Genomic DNA, 12821 nt, shown 5'->3' on the forward strand with positions numbered 1-12821 from the left:
TTTCCCAAATCAAATACTTGCACTGGGTTTTGCATTAATTTGCTTGGATCAAAACCTGCAAAATCTTCCCAGTGTGACATTTCCTAAGCGACACGCTCATTCTCTTCCATTGCACACAGCTCCCCTGATCCCCGAGCAGACAGACGCACACATACACAGGCTAATGTATTCACTCTTCCAATACTCAAGGTGCATGCGCAGAGCCCCATCCATCGCTGTGTGCCGTACACGGAGTCCCTCAACGCATAGCCACACGCATGCAAAAAGCTCCCTCTAAAACTCCAGTGACTGAGATCTTAAGAACATTAGTTTGTTTCCTCTCACAACATTATTGATGCATACAGTTGGTGAAGATGAAATATGGCTAAATATTTTCTCAGCTGGTTTGACTTAAGGACTTAGAATTCACATCAAGTGGCAATCCGAAATATTAAAATTGAATATCTATACATGTAAGAAATCAAATGTGTTAATGTATTAATTAATGGTAGTTTATTAACAATATCAAACTAGGTGAAATATCATGAAACTCTGACTTTTCCAGGTTTTAAGTGCTTTAGTCAGGTCCCTGTGCATCTACCAACCAAGGAAACGTGAAAAAGGTTAACCCAGTAACTTTGTTTTGGCCTTTTTTCCAGCAAGGTAGTGAAAAAACGAGCGCGTCAGATTTCGCTCCCTTGATGACGTAGCAATCTCATTATAATATTACCGCCCCTTAACTTTCTGTTCGTGTACTTCGGATGTGTACACTCAGAAAACTGTATATCAGAAGTTTAAACTCATATTGTTTAATACGCATAATTGCAGTGCAATAAACATTATAATCATCAGAACCAAAACAGATGGGTTTTTTCAGCAGGTACGACCTGTAAAGGCACAGCCCTAATCTGGAAAAGGGGGTGGAGAGCAGCAGCTCATTTGCATTTAAAGAGGCCGGAACAAAAAAAGCAGCGCTTCTAAATAAAAGATAAATGTAATTAATTCATTAAACTTTTATTCAGCAACAATGCATTCAATTGATCAAAGTGACAAAAGGCATTTATAAAGTTACAAAAGATTTATATCTCTTGTAAATACTGTTCTTTTGAACTGTCTAATAAATAAATAAACAAACAAATGTAAAAACATGAAATCTGAAATCCACAAAATAATAAGTTGATATTATTATAACATTGATAAAAAAAAAATAAGGAATGTTTCTTGAGCACCAAATCATATTATATTAGAATGATTTCTGAAGGATCATGTGACACTGAAGACTGGAGTGATGATGCTGAAAATACAGCTTTGCCATCAGAAATTTTTAAATACTGTAGATTAAAATATATTAATAATAACAACAACAACGACAATGAATGAACTATTATTAACAATTATTATTTTAAATTGTAATACTATTTAATAATATAACTGTATTTTGGATCAAGCCTTATAATCTACTTTTAAATGAAGGTGTATATTATTGACTTTTTGACATTTTATTCATTTCCGTTCCTTTTCCAGGCCTAGAAATCATGTGTAATCCAGCTCATTATAGGACATACATAAAAAAAAGTGAGTTTTGGGAGAGAAAAAAGTGCTTTAAGGGTGGCAAAAATGTAGGACTGATCTAAATCTAGAAATCTACAAACCAAAAATAAATTGTATTTAAACTGCAGTTCAGAAATGAATGGGCAAAAGTCCTTTCGCCTACTAATCCCAAATGTTTTTGGCCTGTTATATAAATCTAAGCAATGCTGCCTGATGCAATACTTGCCTAAACACTGTAAAATCCTATAATCTGTGCTCTCTGATGCAATATGAAATGTTCAGTGCATCACAAAATTTTTAAATTGTTAGCTGGCACTTCCTGCGTATCACTAGTGGTCGTCTGTTTTTGTTGTCATGTTGGAAGTCCTCTATCTGAAGGTGCAGACCCCTCATACTTCAGCGGTTGAATTTTCTCTGCTTTCACAGTCTCGTTTAGAATAGAAATAGATACACAAGCGGTGAGGCCAGGTCTACCGCATTTCAAAGCATGTGGATCTCCCTGTAATCAAAATTTCTCTGTTATACATTCCCAATTTCATTCACACACTGCAGTGCTGTCTCTAGACCCCAATACAGAGCGGGGAAAGTGGCGCAAACGCAGTTGAGTGCAGGACAGCGAAGTGTCTCGGTGATAGCACAGCATCGTGCACCCACAGCCGTCTTTTTTCCCCCCATAATCCTCATCATTTCCACACTCGCATTCCTAGACAACAGCAGTCCCGCAGGGCGCCCGCTCAGCCTCTCCAGGGCGCAGCACACCTAAAGGGATTAGGACTGCGAGACGGAGACCTGGAGAATTTCTGCCGAGCATTCAGCTGGCGCTATCACACCGGCATCCTGCAATGTCCCGAAACGCCACGCTTAAGGGGTTGGCTGATTTTTTTCTCTCTCTCTGTAAGCCCCAAACAGCGTCTTGCAGCCCCCCATCCCCCTAAAAGCCTCCAAAAGCCACCCTGCCCGTGCACATGCTGTAAAGCTCACAGAACAGCAGCTTGTTGTTTGCACACCCACCCCCTCCCTCCCTTAGAAGAAAACATTTATTTTTGTCTCCCCATTATTGAATATGGCTGTTATTGAGGACCTTTTTAAAAACAATGTGCTGCAATGCGTCTATGGGTTAATAAGAGTACACATCAAAGAGAAGCAAAAGTCTTATAAAATCTAGTTTAAAACACATGTGCCAAGTTCTTACAAATGCACTTTGTATGTATGTTGGGTTCTTGTGGTTTTTTTATACCTTTAAAATAAATAATAATCTGAACTATATTTTCCTTGCAATGTGAAAACATGTGAGTATTCACAAATTAATAATCTGTAAACATTATTATCTATTTATCATTTTCAAGGAAAAAAATAAGTATAATGAATTATTAACTTTATAAAGTTAACTTATTCATGAATTATTAAGATTTTAAGGAGCCACAGAACATTTTACAACCTGAACCATGCCTTAAAATAATTAAAATATCAAATTTAGATATTTTATTTGATATTTTAAGAAACTTCTTGACCTTGTATTATACAAACATGAGAGTCTGCAGGCATCCTCTTTATGCTATCATTTACAGCATTTTATTATTATTATTTTTTTTTACAAGATTCTGCGATTTGGTTTCACCACATGATTTCGGGAGAAAATGTTTTTTCACATATTAATGCAGTCAGTCAAGCATTTTATAAAAATATAATAGTAAAATATGAAACCTTGTAATGTTAGAAAACATTGGAAAACTTTCTTATAAAACCTTCTTTTAAAAAATGAAACAATTAATTAAGTTTTTTCTTCATTACGATATTAGGAGATTTGCATCCCCATTATGATTTTTTTTTTTACTTAATTCTGATAATAAAAACAAAACCTAGCAGTACTATGTCTGCAAGAGTAACTCTACCTTTGCATTAATGGGATTGCTTATAACAAATTACAAGCATTGAATAACTGTTCCTTATAGAAATTACATGGGAGGATAGGAGGACTAACAAAACAGAAAAAAAAATCTTAATATAATAATCAATCACAAACTGCTAAATTATAAAAAAGCTGCCTAAACAGTTACATTATTTCATTATACATGATTCATTACATCGGACACAAACGCAGACCGCTTCATGTTTTCTCCAATCCTGCAGAGCATTAATATCATCATGTACAGTAGTCATCTCTCTCTCTCTCCTGATTAATGCTCTGACGTCATTCCAGAGAGATTAGTATTTCTGTTCTCTTGACAGCTTTCAGAAGGACTGACACTCTTTCAGTCTGACCCAGCAGTAAATAACCTTCCCTTGAGTTCATAATGTCTGAAGTTAATAATTCCAAAATATAATAAAAATGGCATCTGTAAATGATCCTTTTAAATATATATTTTTTTTTAATACATTTCACAACCAGAAAATATCCAATATCTATTGTCTAACAAAAAGTTTAGCTTATGCTATCCTACTTTAAAATAAGCATCACTTGGTCTAATCTGTTGTTGTTATATGATGTTCATACTGTATGAATCAGGTGTGACTTGAGTTCCAAATATTTTTTGGGTCCCACTGGCGGTGCTGGATTTAGTCAGGAGTTCAGAAAGATTAATAACAAACTCAACAGGTCTCATGCAGTGTATATTTGCAAAAGCTTCATGACTTACGGTGTATGTGATCTTACAATATGCTGTTCTGTGATAGGCTGCATGTGACACAAACACAGACCCACGTGACTGACTGCAGTCCTACCTGAGTCTCCACCGGACACCGCGCGCGGAGCAGAGGCCACATACACCGCCAAAACACACGCCACCGTCGCTCCCGTCAGGGTCCAACTCAACCTCTCCGACGACATTCCACACCTCTTCTAAGTTAGTGTTAGCTATTTGAAATTTTACGCATATTTCACGTTTGTTCAACGTGTCTCCAGAGCCATTCGTTTCGCGCGCCTAGTTTGCAAACGGCGCGTCCTCAAAATATTCCGGTAAATAACTTACATGTTTATCATCGGATGTACACCAATAAACGGAAGCTGTATCGTCGAGGTAAGCTTTTAAAATAACAACGTTATAGTTATAAAGTTACCCGCTATCCCTTTGGCAGCAGTTATTTCGATAGCATTGCAGATGTTGCTGTTAACATCGGCGTTTGCACCAAAATATGAAGGATATTAATATCGCAGCAGAACTCGATTTAGTCTTCGCTGCGACACAATCGTGACAACATCTCGCTGACTGCATTCAAGCTACATCTGCACTGTTGATCTTTTGACTTTTTCCGCCTGGACTCGAGGACAGAGCTGGATTTCACTTCCTGGTTGGGCGGGATTTGTTGTAGTGCTGGTTTTAAAAAAAAATTACCATAGTAACCGTAGTTTCCGGCAAAATTACCATATTTACTGTAGTTCTTTTGTATAGCTCAAATTGCTAAATCATAACAAATAAATATGGGATCTCTATTAAACACTGTATATAAGCTTTCAAATACGTTTTCATTGTGTTTAATCTTTTCTTTCTTACTTTCCGAGGACAAAAGCTAATAAGTTAACTAACTGTAGACTAGTTAATATAGTGTTTTTCTGCTATCTTTTTTTAATTTTTATGTGAGGTAGGCAAGTTGTTTTAGGTTTTAATCCCATTATAATCTAGTGATGTGTAAACTGCCTACTATTATGATTAATGATTTTTTAACTATATACCTACTCTTACAAAAAGTGTTTCTGTTACTATTAATCATTATTAATCGTTACCATTATCAAAAAAGGCATATATATATATATATTGTTTTATTATAGTTTAATAACAGTAATTGCAGCTGTTAACTTGATGTGGATCATTAAACATTAAAAATACATTGGACAAAACTTTAGTCTGTTATTTGAATTAGTGTCAGATGAAATAAGACATCTGCCCTGACTGCATGCTTACACACACTTTTAATTAGCTACCTTGAATGATTATTTTCTCTTTATTTTCCTGAGCCTTCAATCAGGCTTCAGAGCTGAAATGATTAGTCCTGCACAATCTGTACAGCTTGTTGCAGTAAAAGTGCTTCTGGTGGCAGTTGGAGATGTGGATGTAGTATGAGACCCTTCAGAGCCTGACGAGAGAAAAGGTTACCCTCATAAAAATGTCATGCTAGACTGATCATTAATCCTCCACCATCTAAAGTGAGTCTGATCCTTGACTAAACTGAGAGCTCTGAGAGGCAGAGATGTGTCAGCACCTCCGAGTTCATAATCCTCCACGCTCCCCCCTTACTACCGTCCCTACTGTCTAATCACCGGTTCAACCACCTACCTGACACACACACACATACACAGTCTGCCCTCCACATACACAAGCCAGCTTCCTCAAAGCAAAACTGATGGATTGCTCTTTCAAAACATTTTAAATTGCTTATATGTATAATGAACGTGAAATCATAACATGGAAATGTTCCTGAATAATACACACCCCTGTCATCTTAAACCAATATACAAAAGCAGACTTTAATGTATATAGTTTTCTCTCTAAGCCACAAAGCGAGAAATTGCATGCACATAATTCAATTTACAATCAATTTTTTTGCAATACGGCTCCAAATAAAAGAGACAAACGTTGATGGCAGTTACATGAGCCGTAAAAATAGTAGGGATGGGCGTTTTCCACAAATATCACATTCGAATATTTGAGCTCACAAAAACGAATATTCGTTTATTTAAATTAAGTTTAATGAGTCAGACGTTATTTTTCAGCAACATTTGTTTTCGTCATTTTGAACAAGCTTACAATAAGCTTGAACATTACACATCGTGTTTTGTAGCTGAAAACCTTTAACAATGCGTGCAAACAAACAAAAGTACAGATTAAAAGCAAAAAAAAAAAAAAAAAAGTGAACAAAGAAAAAACGTAAAGCAGCCTGCAGCAATTAGGCTATTGTACAGAATGTAGCTTACACTTAACTTTTAAACTGTCAGCAAATCTTTTTTGCTTTTTTTTTCTATTGTTTCAAATTTTCTTGTTAAGAAATGGGCATGTAAACACGATCGGGGGAAAGTCGGCTCCTTAGTCTGTTAACAATAAGGCCGACCGCGGAGAAAACATGCTCTGACGACACAGACGTTGGCGGGACTTACAAATAACGGTGCGCTAAGCGAATACGTTTTGTGAAGCGCTTCGTGTTTTCGTTTCACCACTGAATGGGATCCTCATCTGGTGGAATACATGGCTCCACAAAGAACTTCGTCTCGTCTCGGCTGGATTCTGTGTAATCATCGCTGGAGAACTGGCTCAGCCTTTTCCGACGAGTGGGCATTGCATCTTCTTCATCGTGGCGACTGCATCCGCACCACTCGCATCAAGGAAAATGTTCTGATAATGTTCAAAAAAGTTTTTTTTTTTCTTACTTCTCTCATGTTTTCATCTACAACCCGAATTCCGGAAAAGTTGGGACGTTTTTTAAATTGTAATAAAATGAAAACTAAAGTAATTTCAAATCACATGAGCCAATATTTTATTCACAATAGAACATAGATAACGTAGCAAATGTTTAAACTGAGAAATTTTACACTTTTATCCACTTAATTAGCTCATTTAAAATTTAATGCCTGCTACAGGTCTCAAAAAAGTTGGCACGGGGCAACAAATGGCTAAAAAAGCAAGCAGTTTTGAAAAGATTCAGCTGGGAGAACATCTAGTGATTAATTAAGTTAATTGATATCAGGTCTGTAACATGATTAGCTATAAAAGCTTTGTCTTAGAGAAGCAGAGTCTCTCAGAAGTAAAGATGGGCAGAGGCTCTCCAATCTGTGAAAGACTGCGTAAATAATTGTGGAAAACTTTAAAAACAATGTTCCTCAACGTCAAATTGCAAAGGCTTTGCAAATCTCATCATCTACAGTGCATAACATCATCAAAAGATTCAGAGAAACTGGAGAAATCTCTGTGCGTAAGGGACAAGGCCGGAGACCTTTATTGGATGCCCGTGGTCTTCGGGTTCTCAGACGACACTGCATCACTCATCGGCATGATTGTGTCAATGACATTACTAAATGGGCCCAGGAATACTTTCAGAAACCACTGTCGGTAAACACAATCCGCCGTGCCATCAGCAGATGCCAACTAAAGCTCTATCATGCAAAAAGGAAGCCATATGTGAACATGGTCCAGAAGCGCCGTCGTGTCCTGTGGGCCAAGGCTCATTTAAAATGGACTATTTCAAAGTGGAATAGTGCTTTATGGTCAGACGAGTCCAAATTTGACATTCTTGTTGGAAATCACGGACGCCGTGTCCTCCGGGCTAAAGACGAGGGAGACCATCCAGCATGTTATCAGCGTTCAGTTCAAAAGCCAGCATCTCTGATGGTATGGGGGTGCATAAGTGCATACGGTATGGGCAGCTTGCATGTTTTGGAAGGCTCTGGGAATGCTGAAAGGTATATAAAGGTTTTAGAGCAACATATGCTTCCCTCCAAACAACGTCTATTTCAGGGAAGGCCTTGTTTATTTCAGCAGGACAATGCAAAACCACATACTGCAGCTATAACAACAGCATGGCTTCGTCGTAGAAGAGTCCGGGTGCTAACCTGGCCTGCCTGCAGTCCAGATCTTTCACCTATAGAGAACATTTGGCGCATCATTAAACGAAAAATACGTCAAAGACGACCACGAACTCTTCAGCAGCTGGAGATCTATATAAGGCAAGAATGGGACCAAATTCCAACAGCAAAACTCCAGCAACTCATAGCCTCAATGCCCAGATGACTTCAAACTGTTTTGAAAAGAAAAGGAGATGCTACACCATGGTAAACATGCCCCGTCCCAACTATTTTGAGACCTGTAGCAGAAATCAAAATTGAAATGAGCTCATTTTGTGCATAAAATTGTAAACTTTCTCAGTTTAAACATTTGCTACGTTATCTATGTTCTATTGTGAATAAAATATTGGCTCATGTGATTTGAAAGTCTTTTAGTTTTCATTTTATTAAAATTTAAAAAACGTCCCAACCTTTCCGGAATTCGGGTTGTAGGAACCTGAGATGTTTGTGCCGAGGGTCTAGGGCAGACGCGAGAAGAGGAGTTTTCACTGCATTCTCCAAGTTAGCGGTGTTTATTCGTTGCTTGAGAGATGCTGCAACAATGTTCTTGGATCACTTTCTGTGATTCTCCACGGCATATTTGAAGTACTGTAGAAGACCGCAGTTCTTTTAGGGGGCGTTCACATATCGCGTCTTTTGCATGCTCAAGTTCGTTATTTCCAATGCAGGCTCGCGGTATGCGCGCTCATAATGGAAGCGACGCGGTGGCGATGCGCACGCGGTGCGACGTGGTCCCGTTTTTTCCAGGCGCGTCCGCACTGCATCGAGTTAAAAACATCTCAACTTTCAGAATGCCGCAAGCGCACCGCAGGTCATGTGACAAGAACTAAACATTCAGCTTCATCCTTTCCCGTAACAACGTTGAAAGCTCAGCCAAGATGAAGGAACAGCTGATCATAGCTGTATATGAATTGCCATTGTGAAATAAATTTAGTAGCAGAGCTACTGAAAGCGATTTTTTTTGTGCTGCAAATCCATTTATCCTTTGCTGAAATTTCCACGTCTTCATTGAGAGAACGCGTCGCCTCAGGAGCGCTTCTGCCCGAGCGCTTTGGAAAGAAGGAGAAGGCGGAGCGCATAGCCTTTTCCACGCCTTAGGCGCGATATGTGAATGGCCCCTTAATCATTCATTAATTATTTTTTGCTTGCATACACCTTCAAATATGGCGTGGAGAATCACAGAAAGTGACCAAATTAGGTTTTATTGTGAACTTTTTTTTTTTTTGCGAAATTCGAATATCATTTTTATTTATCGAATAATTAGAGCAGAACGAATATTCGAATGTTCGACTATCCGTGCACATCCCTAAAAAAATAGTAGATACTTTACCAGCCATTTGCAGAACTAAATGTATGCTAGATGTATTTATAGAGAGAGGATAAAAACTAAGAGTCGATTAGAGTGCAGTATTCATACAATTCAAATGTAAGGAATGTGAGAATTATTCATTTGGGTTGAAATGTTAAAGGAGAAGGCTTAGTCTTTTTTTGTCTTTGACAGGTTAATCTGGGTAATTCCTGGTGCGTCTTAATTCTGCATTAATCTGTAACGGATAAATCTGCTGTTCTGGAAGTTCAGAGGTTTGTTTTCCCGGTTTAATGCAAGTATGAGTCATTTTTCTTCATTTACAATATTAACAGGATAAAGATACAGAAAAATACCACCCAAAAATGTTAACAAAAAATTATAAATCCCCTATGTTACACAAGCACAGAGTGTATACAAATTATGTAAAGGATTTATATCATTAATACAAAGTAAAAAAAATTGTTTTGGCAAAACAAATAGCCTTTGTCAAGGTAAACGTTGGTAACTAGTAAACAATGCGGTTATATTTTTCCCTTATTTAGTTTTCCCCTTTAACTTACATCTCTAAATTGTGTGTGTGTGTGTGTTGGTTTTATTACTTTATTATATCATTAATATTGAAATAAAAATTAAGTATTCACCTTATTTAGTTGTCAACAACAAAATACAAATAGAATAGAATAGCTTTTTATTGTCATTGTACAGCTGTACAACACAATTATTTGCTCTCACACTGATGTGCACACATACATACAAAGCAAAATGTAAACAATGATACAGAAAATATAAACAGTGCAAATGTAAACAGTCATATATACCAAATGTGCAAAATAGCTGTAGTGCAAATGTAGCAGATACTGTGTGTACTGTAGTGAGTGAAATATTATTAAAAACAAGAGAATTAAGGAAGAAATATGAGAACAGGGTATTGCACAGGTACACCAGTAGCTGTATGAGTAGTAAGTGTTACTATGCCAAGTATTACACGTACGATTTTTTTTTTAGGGAAATGCCTGCTGACTACAGCCAGTGCAGAGAAGACACCAGAAAACCACAGTATTTGAAGAGCAAATCCATCATGCTAAATGGTAACACATCACATATAAATATCTGCACATAAATTCAATCACTCAGTGCATCAGTGAAAACTGGATTAGGTTTTCCTAAATCACAGATAAACCCGCCACTCATTGCAATATGTTTCAGCTCCAGCCTGTTGCTTACTATCTGCTTACTTACTGTACACTGACAGTCTGTTTTAATCTAAACCCAAGAGCCTAGCAAACAAGTGGATTTTCAATAAAGCCCTTTAAAATCTGTAGAGAGAAATCCCATGATCCTCTGTGTTAGCTACACAAATATGCAAAGCAATGAAAGGATTCGGTCTGAAACCGATTAATTGCAGTGGTAAATGCAATACGTCTCTCATGTAGTGTGTACTGTGTTACTACAACCTATTTTATTAACATACAGCTCTATCAGACAAGCTTTTTACAATCTCTGAGACAAGCATGTGATTATATATAGTTTATTGGGATTTCGGTTTCTCGAAAGCCAACACGAAACAAAAAAGTCGATCCTTGCGCACACCAAACTATTCAAGGTGCGTTTAGGCCACCTTTGTCTTCTGTTTACCTCCTTGTGGTTTACAAAGCACTCCAATTAAAATCCCAGAGATTAGGACAATTGTGATTAATATTCGTTGGTGGGTCCTGGAGAATAAGACACAACAAAAGCAAGGGCTGCTTGGAAATGCCTCGAGCAGAACACCTAACGGCGGCCAATTAAAATAAGAGGATTCAATTTGGCCAAAGCAACAGGAACCTAAAGATAATGCATGTATCTGAAATTGCAGTAGATGCCACAGTCTTGATTCTGCTTCTATCATGTTTGTTATGGCATTTTCGCAAATGACCTGCAGCCGATTGCAACAAACCCTTTAATAAACCCTACAGGGGGGAAAAAATAGGGTTTCTTAATTGAGAAAGTATTAAAATAAGAGTGTATTGTGAAGATATATACAATTTAGAGATTTTTAAGTTGTTCTTTTTTTCCATTGTTAATGCTTTTCCCTCCTAAAAATAAGCAACATAATTGTTTTCAACATATAATAATCAGAAATGTTTCTTGAGCACTAAATCAGCATATTAGAATGATTTGTGAAGTATCATGTGACACCGAAGTAACCATGCCGAAAATTCAGCTTTGTCATCACAGCAATAAATAATATTTTAAAATAGATAACAGTAGAAAACCGTTATTTTCAATTCCAATTATATTAGTTTTTACTACATGTTTGAAGAATGAATGCAACCGTGGTGAGCATTAGAAACTTCTTTCAAAAACATGAAAAATGCTTCTCAAACTTTCAAAAGGTTGTGTATATTGAATAATAGCATATTTTTGAAATAACATTCATCTGGATTAATAACTGCTGTAAAAAAAAAAAAATATATATATATATATATATATATATATATATATATATATATATGTTTTTAGTTTATGAATCCTAATTTATTATTAGCTGAGTTTTAACCAATTTTGATGCAATCCAACCAAAAAGATGGAGATAAATGAAGTGGTTATGACTTCAAGAAAAGAATGAAACACCAAAATGGTTTGAGCTGTGTTACAGAGACACGTAGAGGAGAAGCTGCCAGGTTGGAGGTGTGTGTGTGTGTGTGTGTGTGTGTGTGTGTGTGTGTGTGTGTGTGTGTGTGTGTGTGTGTGTGTGCGTGTGTGTGCGTGTGTGTGCGTGTGTGTGCGTGTGTGTGCGTGTGTGTGTGTGTGTGTGTGTGTGAGACTGAAGATGTGCACGAGGGAGAGTGAGACAGCACATAACAGCATGGGCTCGATGTGGGAGCAATCCAGTTACTTAAACTGATCAAGATTTAATTAACACAACGCTCGGCAATTACTCTGTAATTAAAGTCATTTGTCCTCTTGTGGAGCTGAGCGTGCCACTGCTGCCATAGAGCTGCGAATTAGAGAGAGAGAGGAAGCGAGGAGGGGGATGACGAGGGACTCAGTGCTGTGTTTGAGCCCTAGTCCTATAAATACACTGCCATTCTGACTAACTGCTTGTTTTATCATTGGACAAGAAAGGAAGAAACTGTATAAATAGATGTAAAAGATCAAAATATGGGTTTGCAGAAGCAATTCACCCAAATTTGAATTGGTATTGTTGAGATAAAATTGAAAACACGCTTGGTCAGTATATTATTAAGGATATCAAGTGATGTTCATGCATGTAAAATATTGGTAACACTTTAGTTTAGGGACCAATTCTCACTATTAACTAGTTGCTTATTATTAGCATGCATATTACTAGGATATTGGCTGTTTATTAGTACTTATAAAGCACATATTATAAGCTTATTCTGCATGAACATATTTTAGATCCCTTAACCTGACCCAGGACCTAAACTT

The 12821-nt window shown here is 37.1% G+C and overlaps 2 protein-coding genes across 2 annotated transcripts in view; both read right to left on the reverse strand.

The window, feature by feature from the left end:
* Nucleotides 1-4829, reverse strand: part of tmem260 (transmembrane protein 260) — a 34398-nt gene extending 29569 nt beyond the window's left edge. The window contains exon 1 of the mRNA XM_059520774.1: nucleotides 4252-4829. Within this exon, the coding sequence (XP_059376757.1) occupies nucleotides 4252-4357 (106 nt within the window). The 5' untranslated portion in view covers nucleotides 4358-4829. The remainder of the gene's footprint in view (nucleotides 1-4251) is intronic.
* LOC132113009 (kinectin-like) overlaps nucleotides 1-12821 on the reverse strand; it is a 121181-nt gene that overhangs the window by 37243 nt on the left and 71117 nt on the right. The gene's annotated exons all lie outside the window — the stretch shown is intronic.

Source organism: Carassius carassius, chromosome 32 (genome assembly GCF_963082965.1).
Source record: "Carassius carassius chromosome 32, fCarCar2.1, whole genome shotgun sequence".
NCBI lineage: Eukaryota > Metazoa > Chordata > Actinopteri > Cypriniformes > Cyprinidae > Carassius > Carassius carassius.